General features: G+C 38.3%; 1 protein-coding gene and 1 long non-coding RNA gene across 3 annotated transcripts in view; one reads left to right on the top strand and one right to left on the bottom strand.

Annotated features, from left to right (window-relative positions):
* LOC127353683 (cytosolic carboxypeptidase 4) overlaps nt 1-26,349 on the top strand; it is a 194,130-nt gene that overhangs the window by 51,292 nt on the left and 116,489 nt on the right. For both annotated transcript variants that reach the window (XM_051383150.1, XM_051383151.1), the window contains exons 8-10: nt 8,662-8,870; nt 10,517-10,682; nt 11,125-11,180. In XM_051383150.1, the coding sequence (XP_051239110.1) occupies nt 8,662-8,870; nt 10,517-10,682; nt 11,125-11,180 (431 nt within the window). The remainder of the gene's footprint in view (nt 1-8,661; nt 8,871-10,516; nt 10,683-11,124; nt 11,181-26,349) is intronic.
* LOC127353806 (uncharacterized) overlaps nt 1-26,349 on the bottom strand; it is a 102,068-nt gene that overhangs the window by 26,694 nt on the left and 49,025 nt on the right. The gene's annotated exons all lie outside the window — the stretch shown is intronic.

The raw sequence follows: 26,349 nt of genomic DNA on the forward strand, positions 1-26,349 counted from the left end.
TTTCAGTCCTGTGGCATTTAGAGGTGAATGCCTGGATCAGTGGTGGTTCTATCTTGAATGACACCCTGGGCCAGACCCCCGTTCGAGCCTATTACCTATTTTTGTTTGCCATTTCACACAATTCAGAAAAACAAAAATGTTAATGAACTATAGGCCTGTATTTATTATATTATGAATGAAATGTGCGTTATTTGGAAGAAAGTCGAGGTGTGACTGACTTACAGTGGATCCCCCGTTCCCCCCCTTGTTTGTTCCATTAGGGAGACCAAGAGGTTAATGGTGCGTTCGTTTTATCCACCCGACTCGATCTGGGAGTCGATTTCCTGAGTTATGAACCGGAAGTTGCAAATAGAACGCTCCGGAGGACGTATAAAACGACTCGTTAAGTCATCTGAACTCAGAGGACCCGAGTTCAGTTACCAAGATGGCTACTCCGAGCATCACACGTAGTAAACATTGTGGTTTCCTACTATTTTAAACACATTTGTCTTTGTTGTAACCAAATGAAGAAGTCGTACACACAGCACTGTATACTGTTACCTATAGGCATGTCACTACAGTCTTATTATGTGTTAAATAATTAACACTTATTTTGTAGCTTGTGCAGCTGAAATTGGCTAGAGACGCTCCATGTTGCTATGACAACAATGCCGAGTCTTGAGCAGAAAGCAGAGCAGTAGCGTAACGTTAACGTTAATCAAAACGGAATATTCAGATATCAAACTGTGTGATATGATTGTGTAATATGTAATGAACATGTGAAATCCGCGTTGGGTGAACCGTAAACCAGATAATCACTATAAACGTTACGAAACGTCCAAACTGCCTATTGCAACCAAGCTCGTCGTGTTGTGTGCCAAACAGAACGCAAAAATCCGTGGTTACTCGTTTTCAAACACGGATGTGACGTCGCTCTTGAGCTGCAAGTCGCGATTACAAGACAAAACGAACGCACCATAACTGTCCCCCGCCCCCTTCCCCCTCTCACACAGCTTCTGTGCAGGGCGCCTTTTCATCAAGCAGGGGCGCTTGCAGCTGTAGGGGGCGCCAATTTGCCAATTCCCCACACAGTGATATAATAGAGCAGATAGATAACAGAAAACTGCTTTGCGGCGCAGAGGATTTTTTTTTTTAAGTGCTTGTCGTGCCACCCCCCATGTCATGAAAAAATGCTGCCCGCTTCGCCCATGCCCAAAACCACCACTGGCCTGAATCTGTTATTCTTTTCCCACACACATACTTCTTCAGTTTGAGACATTCTGAATGGAGAAAATTGTGTAATTTGTGTTCTACAATATACAAAATGTTTTTATGTACAGTACATTTGAATGTGTACACAAATTACATGGGGCATTTTGTGATCTCAACTCATTATAATAAACACAACAACTTGAATCTTTCATCATGTAGTCTGCTGATGAACCAAGACCCAAAAACCAACAATGTGTTAGTCTGTCTTTCAATACTTTAAGACTTCCTGTGTCTCTCAGCTGTAAGTCTGTTCGTTGTTACTGAAGATGTAACTCACAAATATAGGTTTTCTTTTTTTAAAGATTCAGTAATTTTCTAAAACACCTTAGTTACGTTAGTCAAACTATAAAAATAGACATTTTCACTGATGAATAAGGCACATTTGGTGCTCTATCAAAGAACATGTCAGCCAGTGTAACAGTGTGGCTCAGTGATGTATGTTACTGTAACTGTTCTGTATGGTATATTTCAGGCTTTGATACACACACACACACACACACACACACACACACACACACACACACACACACACACACACAAACACACACACACACACAGACACACAAACACACACCCACACACACAATACTTGTTAGTAGATATATTTATTGTTGGTCTGGATCTTTTCCTTTTGTTGACAGTCAAAATCTAGAATATTGCTGATCCTTTAAGCCAGGTCCTAAAAGGTCCAGTTTGTAACATTTAGGAATATAATATTAATAGCTAGGTTTTTAGTAGTGTATAATCACCAGAAAATAAGAATAGTGTTTTAGTTAGTATAGAACAAGCCTTTTGTATCTACAGATAGGGGTCACCTTCTGTGGAGTCTGCAATGTTGAACGCCATGTTTCTACAGTAGCCCAGAATGGCCAAACCAAACTCTGACCCTAGACAGAGCAGTTTGTGTAAAGTTTTGTGTATCATAAAGCATACCCTGCTTTATTGTCTATTTTACTCTAAATTGGAAAAATACACCGATCAGCCATAACACACATTTACAGCAATATGGGCTACAGTAGCTCGTCTGTTGGATCGGACCGCACGGGCCAGCCTTCACTCCCCACTTGCATTAATAAGCTTGCACCTTAAACCACTTTTAGAGGCTCTGACTCAGTCATCTAGCCATCACAATTTCATCAGCCATCAAAGTTGTTAAAATCGTTATGCTGCCCATTTTCCCTGCTTCTAACACATCAACTTGAGGACAAAATGTTTACTTGCTGCCTGTTACAGACCCAGAAGCTCTGCCCATTATATATACTGTCAATGTTTTTTTCTGCTGCCACCATAGATTCTCCTTTGTGCTTGGAAAGGGTGAAGCAAATTAATTTGCAATCTGCAACTACGTCCTTTAGGTCATTTTATCCCATCACAGTGCCTAATGATGTGCATATATGATACCTAGCAAGGCAGCTGGACTTGCGGGATCACAAAATGACTCTATCCAGGCTTCAAGTTTGTGGCCAAATTATAGTGGTACCAATCAGCATCCTTTGGGGAAGTACTAGCACCTAGGGGGTGGGCTCTAGGTGTGATGCAGTGAAAAGACACATTAAACAACATTGGCTGCTGCTAAGGAGGTTAGTGTAGATGCTGCTAGCATAAGTTATATTAGAACTGGAGAGTATTTCTGAAGTGAAAGAAGTACTGAAGACTTTTCTCTATGGAAAATATATTTTCCCTCTTCTTTCTGATTCTCCCGACTGACTTCAGAAAGAGTTTGACTACATTAAACGGTTTGTTGATATGATTGATATAAGTTTGTCCTTGGTAAACAGTGATTGGCAGATGCTTCATCGAATCAACTGCCAAGTAAGTTTTGAAAGTGCCTGTCCTTTTCAAAATAGCTTCCAACATAGACTTCTCAGATGGTTCTCTATAACAAACAATCTGGTGCAGTCAGATTCAGCGTTGGACTTGTTACTCCAAAAATGTAATTATTAATAATAATGTTTTTCAAAAGAAATATTATATTTTACTTATTACTCCCTGCCAACAGTAATTAGTTACTCTACAGGTTCTATTACTGTACTGCTACACACCACAAAACTGGTAATTATATCCTGTATTATATATTATATTCTCCCCCAAATTCATTATTTGCATGTGTGCCTCTGTGAATGTCAGGGTAATCATCCGGTAAGCGCAAAGGCTTAGTTTTTTTCTGCACCCTCTGAATTCATAACAGTTACAGGCTAGATCAAAAGCACACCTGGATCTGTCTGAAACATGGAGAGTCAAACAATCCACCATCAATTATTACTCAAATTTACACTGGTCAGGTTAATATGCACCTGCTCTGCAACTTCTGTTGAATATAAGCGAGAGTAAAAATAAACCTCTTCTGGTACTGGATATTAGTCAGCAGCACGGATTCCACAGAGAAGATGCAGCATCCTGCTTGATTGTTAGCCAGGGGGGCTGCAGATAAACCCTGCAGATCAACTCAGAAAATAAAGTGAGCAAATAGGGATGCTTCCTTATTTTCTCAAATTCAAATTCAAATCAGCTTTATTGGCATGAATGTAAGACAACAATATTGCCAAAGCTACAAATAAATTACTTAAGAACAATTTCATACATTTCATTAAATAAGTAAATAAAACAGTAAAAGTTGTTTGTGTGTGTTAGTAAAAAATAAAATAATAATAAAAAAATGAAAGAAAGTTAGAAAATGAAAATAATATATTAAAAATTAAAATAAATAAATAAATAAAATAGTAAGCGTGTGTGCGTTTTGGAAAATGAAAAGAATATATTAAAAATTAAAATAAATAAAATAGTAAGCGTGTGTGTGTTAAAAAAAATAGAATATATTAAAATTAAAATTAAATAGATAGATAAAACTGTAAGTGTGTGTGTGTGTGTGTGTGTGTGTGTGTGTGTGTGTCTGTGTATATATATTAAAAGACAAAAAATAAAAAAATAATTAATTACTTCAAAAAAAAGAAGAAAATTTTCCACTGGTTGTCCTCAGTTCGTAGCATGATCTCTCGGTCAAAACCTTTAGTCTTTCTCTTGTCAGAAGTCAATGACATATTTTTGTATGGTGACAGTTTAGATAGTGACTATTCCAGTGGCAGTGGGAGATTTGGAAGGCTCTAAGCTTTTTTATGATTTATGCAATATTGTACTGCGCTTCATGTCAAAGTGCCAATTTGCACAGAACATCAAGGGGACTGTGTTCACTCATAAACTAGAACATCGAAATGAGCCTGCTCTCGGTGTTTCACTTTGATCTCTAATGCAGTGTTTGGATTGAACATAAAGGCAGCAATTACACTAATATCAAGTCATATTTGTAGATTTAAAGTATTTTTCTTCCTGGTGACCAATATTTTAAATTTAGTTTTCCACCTGATCCAAAACTACTTTGGTAGTTATTTAATCAAACAACACTTATTCTGTGTTTGGCATCTCACCCACTACACTGCAGCGTCTTTGCTTTTCAGGAACAAATGAGGACCTGAAAAAATAGCTAAACATTCTGAATCCAAAGCAGCTTTTAGTACATTTCTGAACAGCAGTATTTACACTGCTTTGATTGTTCAAATTTGAAATAAAAATATTGAAGCTGGGCTTATCTGCAAAATTGGCAAACTACAAAAACATTCCCAGTGTTTTTTTGTGACTCACCGATAACAGTTTCATCCACTTAGACAATTAAGTTGTGCCTATTCCAAATTTCTAGTTGATTCATGTTAGTGCTATTAATGCTATTATGTTAGTTCTGATGAATGATGAATTACTTTGTCTACAGCTCCCTTTTTGTTTTAGCTGTTGTTTCTCTGTCTTCACTGACTAGAAGTTAGCCCAACAAGAGGCTTTATAAGAATAACTATAATGTTCATAGGTTAATGTGCAGCAAAGACAGTTATGGAATAACTAAATCTCATCAGATGCCCCCCAAATATAAGAGAGAGAAATTTGACCCCCCTCAAAAGTTGTCATCCTTCTAAACAAGTTTAAAGCTATAAACCGTAACATTTCAACATTTAAATGTGGATAAACACTAGAGCTATGTTCTATATGTAGTTGAGTCGTGTGCTTACATTATTCTAAATGTTTCTAACAGTTTTCAAACCCAGAGGATTCTGTAATTTTATTTAGGTAACAGTGCGTTTCATCGGTCGCCTGTAAATGGTGTCATATCCCCTTTGCGTCAGTGTTGTGGTTGTGTGCCAGAAGCTGTCAGAAGATTTTTATCCAGTTTTAAGATGCTGTGCTAGTTTAAACAATATTACAGAGAAAGGTACAAACATCTCGGACATGATTCAGAGGAGCAATTTCTCAACTGAACTGAATGACTTGGCCATTCCATCAGGGAACTGAGGTAATTTTTATGGCTCTCTTCAAAGCGACCAGACTCATCTGATACAAACAGGGATTTTACCTCAGGAGTTGCCTTGATCGGTTAGTTTGTTTATTTTACTGTGTGACGTGTGGTTTATAGAGAAAACATTTTCAGATTCTCCCTCTGATTTGTGTATGCTCTCCAGTGCTTGCCAAGCAGAAACTCTCTCATGCTTGGAGGTTGCTTTATACACTTGCTCAAAAACATCTCTTAGGGTGGAATACCTCCTTAAATCATCTTCAAAATGTGGTTGTCTTTTTTTTATTATTATTATTTTTTGGGGCTTTTATTGGATAGTGACAACTATTACTAATGATGCTGATGACGACGACGACGACGATAAGAGCTACAACAATAGGGGATGAAAAATAGTAATACTAATAATAATAATAACAATGATATTATTGCAGTGGGGATCAAGCAGGACCATGGCAACAGGCACCACTAGGATGATCCATGAGAACCTGCGAAACAAGAAAGCACAAAAACTCTAGGGGAAGAACAGAAGATGGTAACATGCGTTAATGGGACATGCATGTGTGCAGAAAGAGAGGGAGAGGAAGAGAGGAGCTCAGTGCATCATGGGAAGTCCCCCGGCAGTCTAGGCCTATAACTGCATAACTAAGGGAGGGTTCAGGACTCACCTGAGCCAGCCCTAACTATAAGCTTTATCAAGGAACGAGGAACGTCTTAAGCCTACTCTTAAAACTGGAGAGGGTGTCTGCTTCCTGAACACAAACTGGAAGCTGGTTCCACAGTAGAGGAGCTTGGTAGCTGAAGGCTCTGGCTCCTGTTCTACTTTTAGAGAGTATAGTAACCACAAGTAGCCCTGCATTTAGAGAGCACAGTGTTCTAGTGGGGTACTATGAGCTCTTTAAGATATGAAGGTGCCTGACCATGAAGAGCTTTTTAGGTGAGGAAGAAGGGTTTTAAATTCTATTCTGAATTTTATAGGGAGCCAGTGCAGAGAAGCTAATACAGGAGAAATATTATCTATTTTCCTAGTTCCTGTCAGTATTCGTGCCGCAGCATTATGAATCAACTGTAGCGTCTTAATGGATTTAATGCAGAAGCCTAATAATAAGAAGTTGCAGTAATCTCTATTATAACTAATAAATGCATGGGCTTTTGCTGCATTTCTCTGTGACAGGATGTGTCAGAATTTTGCATCGTTACATAAGTGGGAAAAGGCAGTCCTAGAGGTTTGCTATATGTGGGAGTTAAAGGACATATCCTGATCAAAAATAAGTCTGAGATTCCTGACGGTGGTGCTGGAGGCCAAGGTAATACCATCTAGAGTAACTGTATCGTTAGATAATGAGTTTTGGAGGTGTTTGGGGCCAAGTGTCTGAGTTTAACATTAGAAAATTGCAGGACAACCAGGTTTTTAAGTCCTTAAGGCATTCTTGTAATTTAGCTAATTGATTAATTGAATCAGGCTTGATCGATAGATATAACTGGGTATCATCTGCATAACAGTTAAAGTTAATGGAGTGATTCCTAATAATGTTGCCTAAGGGAAGCATATATAGGGTAAATAGAATTGGTCCAAGAACAGAACCTTGTGGAACTCCATGACTAACTTAAGTGTGCATGGAGGATTCATCATAACATATACAATCTGATATATAGGACTTAAACAGGCTTAGTGCAGTTCCTTAAATGCCAATTTGATGCTCAAGTCTCTGTAATAGAATAGTATTGTCAATGGTGTCAAATGCAGCACTAAGATCTTACAACACAAGTCCATTGTCTGATGTAATTAAAAGGTAATTAGTAACTTTCACCCCTGCTGTCTCTGTGCTATGTTTTACTCTAAATCCTGATTGAAAATCCTCAAATAAGATGTTCAAAGTCACACAACTGTTTGGCTACTTTCTCAAGAATTACTTAAGAATTAGCTGGTGATTAATTTTGTCTCTAATAGTAGTCATTTTATCATTAAAGAAGCTCATGAAGTCATTGCTACTGAAGGTTATAGGGATACATGCTTCAGTAGAGCTGTGACTCTCCGTCAGCCTGGCTACAGTGCAGAAGAGAAATCTGTGGTTATTCTCATTTTCTACTATTAATGTTGACTGAAGCTCAACTGGGACTTGAAGGAAGGGTCAGTTATTTATTTTTTCGACAGTTGCCGATAAAAAGGTACATAAATACATATGGTCTGGGAATGTTAGAGTCATACTGAAATTTGGAGTTCAGAGAAAACCTTTCAGAGGTTGTTTTGAGTTAGATATTTTGACTAATGAAATATATTTAAATGAAATGTGATGAATCCGTTCTCTTAACCCCTCTACTGTTGGGTCTTTGTAAATAATTTTATAAGGAGTACGGTCTAGACCTGCTCTTTTTGTGTCCTGAGAAACAATATTATGATCACTATCTTGTTGCTGCTGTTTACATTCCCCCAGATGCAAATTCAAAAGATACGCTGCAGAATTACACCGATCAGCCATAACATTATGAGTGCTTACAGGTGAAGTGAATAACACTTATTATCTCGTTATCATGACACCTGTCAGTGGGTGGGATATATTAGGCAGAAAATGAACATTTTGTACTTAAAATGTATGTGTTAGAAGGAGGAAAAGTGGGCAGCTTGAGGATTTGAGCGACTTTGACAAGGGACAAATTGTGACGGCTATACGACTGGGTCAGAGAGTCTCAAGTCCATGTGAGGCTTCACAGGTCTACGTTTAGGGTCCTAGTAACCTACATGAGAAATTCAGTGACATATTGTCTTCACAGAAAAATATATAGAGCTGTGTGACGTTTTTGTTATTGTTGATTCAGTTTTGTAAAATGAAAGCGTTTATGGAGCTGCTTTGTGTGGATCAGATTGGATGCAGAGCAGGTGACTGACTATCCAATTGGATAGTTTGGAATCTCAGATCTCAGATCAAAATCTCATACATTAATGGATTCTGTGTGGATTTGTGTGCACATTCTGTCCAGTCAGTCATTTATAAAGTATAGGTCAACAGAAGATGAAAGAGTGGAACATACTGATTTCATTCTCTCCCTCTCCTGTGTTTGTCTGTGTGTCTCCCTCACAGAGGATAACGTTTGCTCCGTGGTATCTAAGGGTTATATTTCTGGCCTTGTGCGGCTTTACGAGGACTGGCACAGCAAGGATACTCAACATGTTGCCCTATCAATCTGCTATGCACTGCTGCTCTGCCTCCATAAGGTCACCCACAGTACTGCAGGCAGACAGGCTTTCATATCCCAGGGAGGCCTTAGAGTGCTGTATCAAACTACACAGGTAAAGTTCAAATCCACCTTTTCCTGTTAAAAATTAAAGTAATACTGTAAACAGCTACTTTGATTCAGGGGTCTGCACAGGTTTACTTGGTTCCTTGCATCAGTTCTAACCAAGGATCTGAGTCAAGTTGGGTCCAAATAATATTCAGTTGTTTGTTTAAACGGGCACCAAACTGTAGGTGCAATCAATTAACTTTGTCTATCAAAATGATCAATTATCAAATATAATTATAAATAATAACTTTATTATATTAAAATACACTAAACTATTAATTTGGAACTTAGTTGCATATTATGGAAGCGTATTGCATTCCCTTGAAAATTTATTTTTTGGTTTGTTAATTATTTGTGTTTTTCTGAGTAAATTTTTTTTTTTTTTTGGTCTGTTTTTCTGAGTAATTATTTGTGTTTTTCTGAGTAATTAATTTTTTGGTTTGTTTTTTGGAGTAATTTTTTTTTCTGTTTTTCAGAGTAATTAATTTTTTTGGTTGGTTTTTCTGACAATTTTTTTTTTCTGAGTTTAAAGAGCATTTGAAACAATAGACGCATTCATTCCTTTATTGAGAGCTCGATTTAACGGAAACAAACATGACCGGCTTGTATAGTTCACTTAAGTTTTGCTTCGATCTGGGTTTAAGACAATGGGGGATAGTTTTTCGACTCTACGCAGGCACTTGATAGTTGAAGAAGGAGCATGTATGTGCGGGCAGGAATCACCGTTACTCAGAAAAACGGGGGAATACGAAAAACCTAAAAAAATCACTTGAAAAACAGAAAAAGATTACCCCGTAAAACAGGAAAATAATTAAAAAACATTTTTTCCGAGTGAATGCAATATGCTTCCATAGCATATTGTGTGTTTTGTTTTTTGCTTTATTATGATTTTAAATAAATGCTTTTAAATATACATGCTGGTTTATTTAATGTTGCATAAAAGTGAAGGATACCAACTTCTTCTATGCTGAGATCAAAATATTTAAATCCTAAGCTACAGATATGGTCATTTTTGGTAAAAGATATTCAATTAATTTTTAAACACGGTCAAACTAAAAAGTTTAGGCATAAGAACTACTTGGTTATATTTTTGTATCTAACACTGTAAGCTACCTTACGTGCTTTGGTTTATTGGGACATTGACAGCAGTCTCCTTAGGTAAAGTCCTGTGTTTGCTATTTCTGGCAGGTGTGTCCATTAAGGACGCTTAGGGCTGGAACCCTGCACGTCCCCAAGTGATACCTACAGCATCATACTTTTCTGCTAACTTTGAACTCAATTTCTTTGGAATTGAATTGTGCCATCACTGTTCTTTTATTCTGTTCTTCACTATACACAAGTCTCACCTCTAAATATAACCTATAACCATGGGTTAATTATTTACAACCACTTAAAAATTGATAAATCTAGCCTTAATGGTCAGAAAGAAATATTTGTATTGTTACTGATCAAGTGTGAGACTGAGCTGACAGAGCATTGAATCAGAATCAGAATCAGCATGTTTGTAATTCAGAACAAACTCAGTCCATTAATGGAAAAAAGCCTTTTGATTTACATAATTTTTGTTCTACTCCCCTGCAGGAACCTTAACAGCCTGTGTTCCATCATTGACTGATGATGTTGCTTAAATGTTATCTGCTTGTTTCTGGGCAGACATGTATGTTGAGTAAAGCTCTGGAGTCTCTGGTGAAGCCCTCTGTACAGCTGATGAGGAAGTGCCTTCCTAAAACTCCTCTACCACTGACATCAGATCAGTCTGCATACACCTTCCCCCTACCTGGAAGACCTCATACTGTCCCTGATATCGATGTGACTCCAGGTATTGTAGCAGAAGCACCCTTTGAAAGCAGTTACAGCCTTGAATCTGTGTATTTGTAATATATATAAAGAAAAGACACTTTTAAGCAATAACAGAAAACCTAATAATATTTGATGGAGTGCATTGCAGCTTCTTTTGTTATTTGATGGAGCATTCCTATTTTTAATGTATTGTTAAATGTATTTGGATGTAGTGTCCATATTCCAAGTGCATATCTCGTATAACTGAGTGGCTTACATTTTCAAGGCATCCTTAGTCTTCACTAATTCCTTGTTTTTGTCTTAACATTATTTTTGACTGTTTAAAATCACCTTTTATTTAAAACAATATGCTATTGTATTTACGTTTGTACACTGTTGATTTTACAGTGTTCACTTTACTGAACAGACACACAGATACAGGACACTGACATTGGCTGCACTGTTTTTTCTGTTATATCCAGATGAGAGCAGTGATGAGAGTGATGAGGAGGCTGAAAATAACAAAGAGACAGACTATGTAAGTGTGTGGCTCTATGTGGCCCTATATGCATGTTAGTGATGGGCACAGCAGTTGTTTTCAGAATACTGAATCACTATGAATGGAGCTTCAACTGTGTGTCCTAATCACTGAAGTGAAAGATGACTGAATGTTCTGTTCAGCTTGCTAAGTGAACTGAGAACACTCATTCATGAAGGATAAGTCAATGAGCTGAGAATTTAGGTAGATAAAGATAACAACCTGCAAACTCACGTTCAGTAAGCCAGATCATTTGGCTAAGCTCAGCACTAAGAGATGGCTCTTTCAGCTCCCAAACAACTTTTCATTTATTACCACATCTTGTTCTCTTTTATTATAGTAATAGCCACATTTATCAATCTTCACCTATGATTGGTATGTGTGTATGTGTTTGCCTTAAATATTCAATATACTAAACCATATAATTTCCAAAATACCATAATACCAGACAAACAAGGTAACTGCTGAAGTGTGATAAGGTTGTTGTTGTTATTGTCGTCAATTGTTTCTTCTTCTGAAGTAACAACAAATTGTGTAATAAGTCTGCATTATATAACAAAGTTTCACTTCATTATTTAGTAACACCTACATTTTGTAACAATTCACTACGTGTATGTAACACATTTCCGTTTCAATAATTACATATTATGGTGGCTATTACAAAATACAAGAGCACTTTTTATGATGAAAATATGACTTGTGGTTCCCCCTTTGGCATTAAAATTGACTTATCTTAGACTAAATAGCCACATAAAAGCAGTAACAAGATCAACTTGATATCATCTTACAAATACAGCCAAACTCAGGGACTTCATGTCAAATGTGGACTTACTTGCAATGGTCTTTAGACAGGGCTCCCCAAAACCATCAAAAAGTTTTAGTTTGTGCTGGCTTTGTCGCATTTTCTGTTGCCATGCTTTCTCTCACTTTGTTCTTTAAAGTAGATGATGTGTTTTGACTCTTTTGGTCTGGGTAGACTTTTTAGGACAAGTCAAGATGTGCAGTGTTTTTTGGCCAATCCTCATAATAATTTAACTTCCTCATACCTGATGCTCTGGCACCACCTATTCAACACACAATAAAGAAATCACCTGGAAACCACTTTGACCACCATGAGAGGGAAAAGTATTGTCTTTATCAAATCATGGTTTTCAATGCATTACCCAAATGATGCAACTAAAAAAAGAATTATGATGATTCTGAACAAACCTGTTGTCTTTTGTGAAATTCATGGTATCTGCGTAAATAGTGTAGATCCATCTAGATCTAGAAAATATCCAGTGACATAAATCAATGTGTCAGCATGCAGGGCTGTTCTATATTCTATTATATATATATATATATAACAAAAAACAAATGAAATCACTATAATCAAGCCAGATTACATTTGAAAAAATGTTATAAGGACTATGTGATTACATTTTTATTATGTCTTTAAAATATGGGAATTTTAATTGCCTGTTGGTTGTAGTGCTGGGTGGTTTTGCATAATGTTAACTATTTTTAAAAAACTGAAAAAAACTGAACTTAAAAATAAAACTTTAACACTGATTACTTTTCAAAGTTTGTTAGTTGTACAAACACTGACATAAAATGTATAAAAGTTAATTTTTATTTAAGTGTTCAAAAGAGATATTTCTCACATTCTCTATTGCACAAGACACAGAAAAGTTACAGCAGATTTTTCTGTTATGCACTGGTATGGCAGTATATGAAACATCACATCGTCACTGGGACAGTGGCTCAGAGGAAGAGCAGGTCGTCCACTAGTCGGAAGGCATCCTTGAGCAAGATACTGAACCCAGAATTGCTCCTGATGCTGTACATCGGTGTGTGAATGTGTATGAATACGTTAGGTCCTGTTCAATGGGCTTTGCCATCACTCAGTAAAAGTGCGCAATATTCATGGCATAAAGTGAATATGTGAAATTAGCTCTGTACTAGTTTTTCTCCTTTGATTAGGCAGACACTGCTCAGTAGACATACAGGATATACAAAGAATGATTAGTTTATAGCATGCAGTGACTAATGCTGCATTCCCAGTGTGGTAGCATGTGGTACACGGGAAAAGACAGATGTTCATATGTGTTCCACCATCTCTGTGAATCATGTGTGTATCTACAAACTATTTGTCCAAAGTCTTTAAGTGTCACAGCTCCCTCCCTATATCTAATCTAACATAATATATCATAATATAATATAATCTGTAACTCTATTTGGTCTGAAAGAAAAGAGATTCAATTTTGGTTAGATTATTCACTATTACGCTCCATTGTTCCCTTTGAGCTTTTATGGTCGGAATTATATAAGATAATATTAAATTATCATATTATATTATTACAGTTATGCAGTTGTTTTGGAAATACCAACGTATTTGGGGCATTCGGGGGCTTTTAGGGCATGCATCAAAGCATCAAAGTAATTATGTCATGACTTTTATTAACCAATAATGCCCCATTGTGAACCCGGAAAAGTTTTATTTTGGAAAAATACAGTATGAGAGATAGATGGTGGTAGAGAGGTAGAGGGGATTGGTGGTAAAGAGAGAAGGAGAGAGACATAGACAAAGGTGCACAGCAACAACAATAGCAACAACTATGCTATTATGTTCGTGACGTGCAACGGTAAGTGTACTGAGTCATTTCCTACCTGCTGTGTACAGTGTTTTCTGCTGTAACGTTCGCTCTGTCCAGTGAATGCTAAAAAGTTACTGTTTTACTTGTTACAGCGGTTATTTACCTGCTTAACATTTAAATGTAGACTAGTTCTATCTAAGGAGCTACTTCCTTCTTTTAGCGACTTTTCGTTCATTTTTCACACGCTAGCTTCATTAGCATTCGCCAAGTCCTTGCTCATGGTGGTACTGTTGCAACTCTATAAATAATGTTATAAGGAGTTTGGTCTAGACCTGCTCTATTTGAAAAGTGTCCTGAGAAAACTTGAATTGGCGCTATACAAATAAAATTGAATTAAATTGAATTAGCATTAATATTAAGTGATGACTTCTCCCTCTCCCTCTGCTCTGTCTTGCTCAGTGTGTCAGATGTTTAGCTATTCATCTGCCTCCTTTAGCGATAATGGTATTAAGTATAGTTTATTTACTGCGCTGGAGGCAAGGCTCAGTGAACAAGAGGCACGGCACCACACCACAGAGATATCTTTAGCCACTATAGTTAGCCAGCCCCCAGTAGTCGATGCGGGCCGACCCAAGGTAGCTTCTGCTAGCTGTCGACTGGTAGTTCCCGAGCAGCCAAGAAGCCATGGAGGCTGGGTGACTGTCCAAAGGAGGCATAGCCCCAGACAGCAGAAGCCCACGGTTCACCACCGACAGGTTCATGTTTCCAATATATTTTCCCCACTCAGCGACACACCCGCTGAGGAACCAACTCTGGTTATTGGCAGCTCCATAGTTAGGAACATGAATTTAGCGGAGCCAGCGGCCATAGTTAAATGTATCCCTGGAGCCAGAGCGGGCGACATCAAATCATATTTAAAACTGCTGGCTAAAGATAAACGTAAATATAGTAAAATAGTTATTCACGTCGGCGGTAATGACACCCAATTACGCCAATCGGAGGTCACAAAAATCGTCGGTGTGTAGATATGCAAAAACAATGTCATACTCATACTGATGACATGTATAGCCGCATGTTATGTCATTCCACCGCTGGCTGTCGAGATGGTGTCCAGAAAACAATGTGGGCTTCATAGATAACTGGCAGTCTTTTTGGAGAAAACCTGGTCTGATTAAGAGAGATGGCATCCATCCCGCTTTGGACGGAGCGGCTCTCTTATCTAGGAATATGACAAAGTTTATTTCTAAAACCTGACAATCCAGAGTTGGGACCAGGAAGCAGAGCTGCTGTCTTACACACTCTGCACTTCCATGAAAACAGTCACCCACCCAAAACCCCATAGAGACTGTGTCTGTCCCCCAACCACCTAAATTATTTAAAGAAATAAAAAGAGGAATTAAACATAAAAACCTAATAAAAATTTTAATTAACTCCTCAGTAGCACAAAATAAAAGAATGAAATGTGGGCTGTTAAATATCAAGTCTCTGCTGTTCTAGTGAATGCATTTATATCAGATTATGATATTGATTTACTTTGTCTTACTGAGACCTGGCTGTGCCACGAAGAGTATGTTAGCCTAAATGAATCCACCCCCCCAGTCATATTAATACTCACATTCCTCGAGGCATCGGCCGAGGAGGTGGAGTAGCAGCCATATATGATTTGAGCCTTTTCATTGACCCTAAACCTAAACTAAATTATAACTCATTTGAAAGCCTTGTTCTTAGTCTTTCTCACCCGACCTGGAAAACACTGCAGCCAGTTCTGTTTGCTATAGTGTACCGCGCTCCTGGCCCATACTCTAGTTTAGTCCTTAAATCAGACAAGTAATTATCGTAGGTGATTTGAATTTTCATGTGGATGTTAACAACGACAGCCTTAGTAATGCATTTATCTCATTAATAGCCTCAATTGGCTTGGAGTGTAAATAAACCCACTCATTGTTTTAATCACACTCTTGACTTCGTTCTATCATATGACATTGATATTGAACATTTAATAGTCTTTCCACAAAATGTTTTTCTATTTGACCATTATTTAATAACTTTTGAATTTCAATTATTAGATTACAAACCATTAGGAAAAAACTTCCTACAGTAGATGTCTATCTGACAGTGCTGTAGCTAAATTTAAGGAGGAGATTCCATCAATGTTTAATTCAATGCCATGTCTGAATATAACAGAGTCCAATAACAACTTTAGTCACTCCCAAATTGATCATCTTGTTAATAGTGCTGCAGGCTCACTACGAACAACATTAGATTCTATCGCCCCTATAAAGAGGAAAATATTAAAACATTGGAGGCTAGCACCGTGGTACAACCACCAAACCGCCAATTTAAGCAAAAAGCGTGGAAATCTGAAAGGAAATGGCGCTCTTCCAAATTATTAGACTATCGCTCAATTTGACAAGATAGCCTTAAAACCTATAGTTTGCTAGAGGAGCCTATTATTCAGGACCAATAGAAGAAAATAAGAACAACCCCAGGTTCCTCTTCAGCACTGTAGCCAGGTTGACAGAGAGTCACAGCTCTATTGAGCCACGTATCCCCATAACCCTCAGTAGCAACAACTTTATGAGCTTCTTTTATGATAAAATTATCACTATTAAAGACAAAATTAATAACCAAATGCCCTCAACAGGTATCGCTGTCTCTCCAAGTTCAGGAACTTCAACAAATGAGGTGTTCAGGTATTTACAGTGGGAGCAATAATTATTGATCCCTTGCTGATTTTTATAGGTTTGCCCACTTACAAAGAATGGAACTGTGTATCATTGTAATCATAGGTACATTTTAATATTGAGAGACAGAATATCACCAAAAAATCCAGAATAACATCGTACAAATTTTATATATTTATTAGAAACCTTTGTTGGCAAGCACAGAGGTCAGACGTTTGTTGTAGTTTTTCACCAGGTTTGTACAGATCTTGGGAAGGATTTTGGTCCACTCCTCTTTGCAGATCCTCTCTAAATCCTTTAAGTTCAGAGGCTGTCGCTTTGGAACTCGAAGCTTCAGTTCGCTCCACAGATTTTCGATGGGATTTAGCTCTGGAGACTGGCTAGGCCACTCCAGGACCTAAATATGCTTCTTTTTGAGACACTCCTTTATTGCCTTGGCCGTATGTTTTGGGTCATTGTCATGTTGGAAGACCCATCCACGATCCATTTTCAGTGCTCTCACTGAGGGAAGGAGGTTGTCGCCCAAAATTTCCCGGTACATGGCCCCATTCATCCTCCCCTCGATACGGTGAAGTCGTCCTGTCCCCTTAGCTGAGAAACACCCCCAAAGCATAAGGTTTCCACCTCCATGCTTCACAGTGGGGATGGTGTTCTTGGGGTTGAACTCAGCATTTCTCTTCCTCCAAACACGGCGAGTCGAGTTGATGCCAAATAGCTCTATTTTGGTCTCACCTGACCACATCACCTTCTCCCAAGCCTCCACCGGATCATCCAGGTGTTCTTTGGCAAACTTCAGACGGGCCTGTGCATGTGCCTTCTTCAGCATAGGAACCTTGCGCATGCAGCAGGATTTTAATCCTTCACGGTGTGGTGTGTAACTGATGGTTCTCTTCGTGACTGTGGTCCAAACTGCCTTCAGGTCATTAACAAGCTCCTCCTGTGTAGTGCTGGGCTGATCCCTGACCTTTCTAATGATCATTGTTATCCCACAAGGCGAGATCTTGCATGGAGCCCCAAAACGAGGGAGACTGGCAGTGACTTGTGTTTCTTCCATTTTCTAATAATTGCTCCAACAGTTGTAAACTTCTCACCAGCTGCTTGCTTATTTTCTTGTAGCCCATCCCAGCCTTGTGCAGGTCTACAATTTTGTCCCTGATGTCTTTAGACAGCTCCTTTGTCTTGCCCATGGTGGACGTTGGAATGTGATTGATTGTGTGGACAGGTGTCTTTTATACAGCTACATAACGATGTAACGAGTTGACACAGGTGTTTTAGGTAATGAGTTGAGATTAGGAGTGCTTCTTAATGGAAAACTAACTAGTCTGTGGGAGCCAGAATTATTGCTGGTTGGTAGGGGATCAAATACTTATTTCATGCAAAAAATATGATAATAAATTTATAAGATTTATATGATTTTGTTATTCTGTATTTTTTTTGTGATATTCTGTCTCTCAATATTAAAATGTACCTATGATTAAAATTATACATAGTTCCATTCTTTGTAAGTAGGCAAACCTACAAAATCAGCAAGGGATCAAATAATTATGTCTCCCACTGTATATAATGTGATTAGAATTGGTTCAAGCCCAGAACCTTGTGGAACTCCATGACTAACTTTAGTGTGCATGGAGGTGTCATTATTACAAATTAAGATTTATCTGATAAATAAGACTGTAGCAGCCGATAATGTAACAACAGCCAATAATGTAATACCTGCCAATAACGTAATAATTCTGGCCATTTTAAATGTAATAAAGCCAATAACGTAATAACTTGCCAATAATGTAATGACGTTTTTGAGCCAATAAGGTAATAACATTTTGCCAATAATGTAATAAGTTATTACGTTATTGGCTGGTTATTGGCACAGCATTAAAAAAATCCTTTGAAATGTAATAACTGCAGCCCATAATGTAATAATACATAAATAGGACTGCATTTCTTGGAAATAAAATATTTTTTCGTAGTTTTTGTGCAGTTTGCTCATCAAAAATAGATATAGTGGATGGCATAGTCGTCATATTCATTCATCAAGGGTATGTATTATGCAGCACTCTCTCTCCTTAAATATGTTTGTAAGCAACCAAGTCTCATAAAAACGTACCCTGGCTACGTTGGTCCATAGTGCAAAAACGTAGAGGGGTTACAATAATTGCCCTTAAACTGTACGACTGTTAAATTTTTTCTGCACATTCGTTTCATATTGTTTTGCATCCAAGTGACATGACTTTCAAGATCCCGGCCGTGAGAACAAATTACATGGTGGACGTTTCTCTCATTTTTAGTGAAAAAATCAATATTTGGAGTTAGTTTCTGAATAAATATGCGTTTTGATTACATTTCCAGCGAGAAATATATATTCTATTTTCATAATATTCATTCAGTGAATGTACATAATCACTCGCTTGCTCATTGTTGTGAAGATTTTTCAGATCTCGCTGTGAAACTGACTAGCTAGCATAGCTAACTAGCTGGCTAGCTATAGTAGTTGCTATCGCCTAGCATAGCTGTGGCCCCAGATTCCACATAATGGAAAATTAAATATCTCTTGTCTTAAAGATATTTGTGTTTTATAACGCAGCACTACAGTAGATTGACGTCAAATATGTCGCTTTTAATAATCACACCTTCAGTTATGAAGTTATTTTTGATAGCGGAAATAGCAACATTGGCCGTTACTATGGAGATGAGGACAGTCCGCTTTGCGTCACGCGAGCAGAGCAGTTGGCGCGCTGGTCTTCTGTTTTAGTTAAAATATCTTCATTAAACAATCATTGTTGTCTTTTCTTAGCATAGATCATATACATGCAGTATAATTATTTATTAGACAGTGTGTGATATTTGATATATTGGGTAGATATACGTTCCACAACCATAAAACGGAGGAACTACAACTGGGGTGCTGACGTCAACACAAGTACTAAAGAGGGGTCTAGGGGGTGGTAGTTTTTTTTAAATCCAGGGTTTTACCTAAATTTGGAAGTTGTAAATACTTAATTGGTGGCATTCCAGGGGTTTGAGGGGATGTCAAACACATTTTTGGCATCATACTTTAAATATTGTCTTGTTCAATGGGGGATTTTTTATTTTTACACCATATCCTACAGTGCCCCCCCCTTGGTGACTATGCTCACATTATAGCCCATGTCAAAACCTTTCTATAACAGTTGGTCTCATGTCTGTAACCCTTTTTGTCCCATAATTATAAGCCTTCAAATATGCCCTAAGGTTAAGAATTTTTTAATGCTGTGCCAATAACGTAATAACCAGCCAATAATGTAATAACTTATTACATTATTGGCAAAATGTTATTACCTTATTGGCTCAAAAACGTTATTACATTATTGGCAAGTTATTACGTTATTGGCCATTATTACATCATCGGTTGCTACAAATACTGGGCTCCAGACTAACTTTTTGCATTGGTGCACCAGCACAAAATGTAGGTGCACCCAAATTTTTCACTGCGTTGCCTTTAACGCCATATGGTCACCTTTTTATTGCTCTCCATAACTTTCATATAATGTGAATGATTTTTAAACAAGAATAAGGTGTAGAGAAATGCTTGTCTTTATTTGAAGCACAATTATATATAAAAAGAAAAATAGTGTTTAAAGTGCTTCACTGAGCTGAAATTCAAACTAAAACACTAAGCAAAATAAAACATTTCCAAATAAAAGTGCTTGTGCTTAAATTGCTTCACTGAACTGAAATTGAACATTTCAAACTCAAACATTTCAAGTAAAATAATTATTAATGATAATAATAATGATTACTCCTACCTGCCGCTGAAATGCAGCTGGGAGAGGGGCCACTTTCTCTACACACTTGTCACTGCATATCGTGTGTTTTTTAGACATGTTATGTTTTTTTAAAGTTTCGATACGAAACGTTGTTGACCCGCTCACAAATGCACTATTTCCGGCCCATATTCTGACCACACTCCTGACAGTACACGCAGTGCATTGCGTTATGTCCTTTGTTGTACCTCAGCCAGGGAAATTGTTTCAGCCAGTCCTGTCTGAAGGAATATATTTTGGCCTTTTTAATTTGGGTCTCGGAGCCGGGCTCTTTCCCAGACTCGGTTGTCTCCTCCTCTGGTTCCGAGTCTGATGCTGTCGCCGAAGGACCGGGGCTTGGCATCTCACCAGGGACCGAGGGCTCCGTGTCTTGATGGGATGGACTCTCAGAAGAGGGGATGGATTGGATTATAGTAGTAGGGCTGGTTGTAGGCTTGGTTTCGTTAATGAAAAAACGTTCAATATTTCTGCCTCTCTTCATTTTCCCTCGTTTTGTCGCGTTTATTTTATTTTTCCGTTTCAGTTAATCAGCTACTCTCACGCTCAGGTCGCGCGCAATTTTTAAACACACACAATTTAGCACGGTGAACAGGACCACAGCCATTCAGAGGCAAAGACCGGCCCGAGCTCTGTCTCTTATTGGTTTAGAACACGATATGATCCTACCATGAGCGTGTGAGTTCGGTCACAGGAGAACACAGCGCTTGCGTAATAAATTTGTTTTCACCCGGGCAGCGTCAGGTGCACCAGTGCGACCTAGAAAAATTATTAGTCGCCAAAATCAGTCACCAAATTGGACGCACTCTGGAGCCCTGAAATATGATGGTCAATGGTGTGAAATGCAGCACTAAGATCTACCAAAACAAGTACAGAGACAAGTCTATTGTCTGATGTAATTAAAAGATCATTAGTAACTTTCACCAGTGCTATCTCTGTGCTATGACACACTTTAAATCCTGACTGAAAATCCTCCAGTAAGCTGTTATGTTAAGAAGGGCTTGGGTTTTTCCCACTTTGTAAATAACATCTATGGGTGACAAAAGAAGCTTTGAACGGTGCTCCGATCATAAGATGACAATACACTTTCCCAAATTAGTTAATCTGGCTAGTAGCTTAGTAATGCTCTGCCCGCCATTCATATAAATTTTACTAAATGTTAATCAAAATTGGCCCACAGGGAGTTTATATATGACACATCCGGTTTAAATGGCCATTTGAATTTTGAAAATATCAGAAATGGATTCAGCATCCTAACTAACCCCTAAAACCACTCCAATATTATCCAAATCAGCCAAGCAGCTACTGAAATGTTGTACTAGCATTCTGCAGTTTCTATATGCTGGGGTCCCATACATTTCTAACTTTAAACTTTGGGGTAGTACAGTTCCGAGTTCATGTTTCTGGCATAAAATACTAGCAATGGTGGGTACGGCCATGCTCACCAGAGGTGGTGGTACTCAATAAGAAGTAAGGGTACTCATGTTGACAAAAAAGTGCTAGTACTCTGTACTGGTGCGTGCCGGCCTATTTCATGCACTGAAGTTAAATTTAATTTTAAAATGCAAGGTTGAATAGTAAAATTCTGCTTAGGCACCTCACCCCACTGCTATCACTGAAGTTGGGTAGATGAGTGCCAGTAATCTTAGTATTGCTTGAAATCTGGCAGATGATGGCCATGTTATCCACAAACTCACAACAGAGTTTTCTCCATGTTGGCGGTTACAATCATGGGTGCACAGTGTGAACAGGAGTGGGCTGAGCAAAGTGGTGTTGGTTCAGTTCAGTTCAGTTCAGTTATCTTTATTATCCCAAATGAGGAACTTGATTTGCAGTCAAGGGCACAAACAAAACAAACAAAAAAGAACACAGTTGTAGTAGTACAGACAAAAAGAAAGTACCAAAAACACAAAAATGATTCTATGCTAAAATAGGATTTTAAAATTACAAGTGCAAATTAAATGCTAAGAACATTTGCAATTACATGTGCAAATTAAGCAGGGATATTGCACAAGGAATAAAGGAATTTTACTCTTATTGCAATTCAGCCTTGGTACTCTAAATCTAAAGCCTGAGGGAAGAGTTTCAAACTCAAGGTGAAGGTGGCAGTATGGACCTGGCCTTGCAGAGAACCTGCAGGTCAAAGATAGCCAACTGGGAGTGTGAATGGACACCTATCACCTTCCCAGCAACCTTAACAATGTGGTTTTTATGGTTTATGTTCAGGTTGCTTGTTACAAGCAAGTGCTTGGTACAAGCAATCACAGAAAAAGTGACAACAGATTTAATAAATGGCTTATAAAAAAAGGAACAAACAATTTTCCACATTAAAAACATTGAACTTCCTAAAGAAGTAAAAAGGTTGCTGTCCCTTCTTACAGACTGCATCAAAATTTACTTCAAATTTCAAGTTTTTAACAATGACTTTTCCAAGGTATTTATACATTTATACATATTATACGTTCAACAATTTCAATGCCAGTTCCTTTGATGAAGGTCTGAGATGGTGGGTGGGTTGATTTCCAGTGGCGGACCTAGACATTTTATACAAGGGGTGGCCACAGGGTGGTCAAGGTATTATGAGGGGGGACGTATACTAGGCCTAATAAAGGAAAATCCTGGAATGCCGCAGTTTGGATTCAAACCCGGGCCAATGCAGCAACTCCGTACATGGATCGCCAGCTCTACCAACTGAGCTAACCTGGAGCCAACACTGGTATAAAAGAAGAGCTTTATGACGAACAGAAAGTGGCTGGAGGAAATGGACCTAAGTATCACTTTCATTTTCTGGCGTAGCAATTAAACCAGCGCACCGTCATTCATTCAGAAAATTAAAAACGCCCGTGGGAAAAGTCGGTGTCTTGGCAAAACAAAGAGAAGGTTGCACATCAAGGACACTAGACGCAACACTCAAGGATCAAATAAAGATGCCATTGGTATGAGAGTTAATGAACGACTTGCCTGGCTAGTTTCATGATGGGAGCTGCCCGGGCTGCTGATATCTGGGCTGGGGTCTGTCTGTTCCTGAACTGTGCCTGATTTGTTTTTTTTAGCAAAAAAGTTGGAAATATCTCCCTTCCTGTTCATGGTTATCTGTTTATTCTGCCTTCTCTGTTTGCGTCTAAAAATGTTTTTGTTTTCGACGTGACATGCAGTGACCTGTCAATCAACTGGGGTGGCACCCAGGGTGTCCAATCAGGTTCCAGGGGTGGCCAGTGCTACGCCCCTGTTGATATCCTTCTGAAATCAATGACAATATCCTTGGTCTTTGTGAAGCTTAATTTGAGAATTTTCCTCATCATCACAGCTTAACAAAGTCATCCACCACCAGTGCATGATCAGGTACATCTTTATGGAGCAGGATGATAACATAATCAAATTTCAGGATGTGCCTTTCCCCATTGTAGCCCAGGTGGAAAAACACACAATTAGAAGAGAGCATTTATTTTTATTTTGTATTTGTTTACATTTGCAAAGTTTTAAATGTCCTATTCTATTTGAATGCATCAGTCAGTTCACATAACCCCACGTGGGGGGTACCTAGCCCTCAACAGCCAATCAGGGGCTAGGCAGGCCACGTTCAGCTTGTCAGCTCGGAGGGGAAGTGCAGGCGCGTTGTTTTTTCCGGGTCTCTTGGATCTTAGCCGCAAGAAGGAGCGCAGCTACGTGCTAAAAGGACGGAAAAAAAGGAGAAAAACCCGGAGTTAAACCGTGATAGGAGAAAGATAAGACCAGTGCACTTACCTACTGGGAGTCCGGAGCCAAGTGACACGAGTTACATCGGCTAACCACTTAGCTTCCATCTTGTAAGCCGCTGCAAGCGCCCCGACATCGACGTGCTCGGCTTTGAAACACAGAGCAACGGCGAGAAACGTGTCCCTCTTAGCTGCTCTGGGGTTATTTTTCTGTTTCTCAGTGTGCTAACAAAAGCGGTGGCGGTACTAATATTTATGGTAGTGAACTGAGGTGAATAATGATGCAATGTTTTGACCATGTATATTGTGTCTATTATTTTATGCCGATGTATATAAAAGGGAAGTTGTTTATTTTGTTATTGCCAATTTAAAATAAGAAGTAATTTGATAAGTCATATGAGAGTGAAGTTACATTTTATTTTGTAAATGCAAGCTACTGAAGAAATTTATTTTATTTCAATTGTGAGTTTAAAGTAACTAGGAGGGTAATTTTTGGTGCAGTTTCTAAGCACACTTCTTTGATACCTCTGAAAGTTTTGATATGGATATGATATATTTTGAATATTTATGGTTACTTACCGTGAGCCTTATTGAAACACTGTTCATATGAACAGTAACCCATGTGAGTGCTTGAATGTTTAGTCCTCATATTTGAACTGATATCTTTTGAATGTTTAATGTTGTGCAACTGAAACTGAAGATTTGAGATTTATTAGGATTTAAGATACATGTATGAGGTTTGATGCAATATGTAGCATTATGACATTTAAACCTTTAATGATGCATCTGAGAATGAGAGTATAATAGATGTCACCTTGTTTATAGATCAGGTTTTTTGAGAGGACAGGAAGATTTGAGGACCAGGACGTTATCCTGATTGTGTCAGATGGCGAGCCAAAACCTTTGAAGAAATGACACCGACAAGGAGATACACATGTACACACTCACCCACATTCACACTTCATTCCCATGAACATTTAATATCAGGTGCACCTGCAATAATTTTCAGTTTGAAGGGCCCCAACGGACACTCTTACTTACTTTTAGTGTGCACACTTTTTGTTTTCTGGTCATTTGGGTATTTCTTTTATAATTTTGTATAAATTGAACATTTCTCTTTATTCAATGTAAAAATACAAGAGTGGCTACTCAGCAGTTATTCCTCTGCCTGATTAATTATTGCTGCTCAACGTATTGGCTCCTAACGAATTTGGTGTCTTCTGATTCTGACCGTGGTCTATCCTTAAAATTGGTTACACCGTGCTGGCTTCTACAGTCATTGGTGTAAAGAATGTAAAGCAAGGGGACAAGACACAGCCCTGAAGAGAGCCAGTGGAAGAGGAGCGCTGTTTGGACAGAAAGCCATTTACTCTCACCCTTTGAGACTTACATTGTAAATTTCTACAATCCAGCCCACCAAGTTTATATAAAGATTAAAATCAAAAATCAGTTTCTTTGCTAAAACATATGGCTGAATGTTATTGAATGCTAATGAGAAATCTAAAAATAAGTCTGGCATGTGTGACAGGACCTTCTAGGTATTTGTGCACAAAGTTAAGTAAAGTGACAGTGTTTCCTCTAGGATTTTTTTTAGCAGTGGCGGCAGGCCCGTCCGAAACAGAATTGACACTTCGCTGCGACACAAACAATATATTTACCGTTTTAATGTTTCCAGATGTTTGATAAGTAAGTGATTGAACGTTGTCCAATTAAAACGGACCCACCGCAGTGACGTTTTTGGTGGAGCTGTTAGTTTAATAGTCGACTTGGAAGAAAGCGAACATTTTGACAATAAGCTACATCAACACAACAGTATGTGGAGTTAAACTGGACAGCCCCAATAACCTCTGAATAGTTCTACTTGTTGTTACATTGCAATGTGAGCAGCAGCCAACGGGGGTACATTATGACGGCAGGATCATTTAAAAGGCAACCGTGACTACATTGTGTGTCTGCCCCATTTCTGATACCGTGGCGGCAGAAATTTAACAGCGGCGGGCCGCTGCTCCAAAATCAACATAGAGGAAACACTGAGTGATCAAGGCATCGATTAGAATCCTTCGAATAGAGTTCATTTTACAGTGGATTAAGTCTACAGACAGACAGGTAACAAATTAAAGTAAATATATGGGGCCATTATTGTAGGAAGACTATTTAAAAATGTGAGTGGAGAGTTGTGTAGCTGTATCTTAATCCGTGTCTGTGTAATCAGATTTTTAAATGTGTAAAAGGATCTCTAAATATGTATTGAGATTTGTAATGTGTAGACAAATCTGTAAATGCAGACGTAGCCGTTAATGGCTGAAAGGAGTCATCGGTTACAACAAGTCATCAGAGGCCCGGCCCCCAGAAACACTATAATTTTTCTTCTATTGTTTCTCCAACCTAATTCTTGTATAATTTGTGGTCGGATAAAC

Source organism: Dicentrarchus labrax, unplaced genomic scaffold (assembly GCF_905237075.1).
Source record: "Dicentrarchus labrax unplaced genomic scaffold, dlabrax2021, whole genome shotgun sequence".
Taxonomy (NCBI): Eukaryota; Metazoa; Chordata; class Actinopteri; family Moronidae; genus Dicentrarchus; species Dicentrarchus labrax.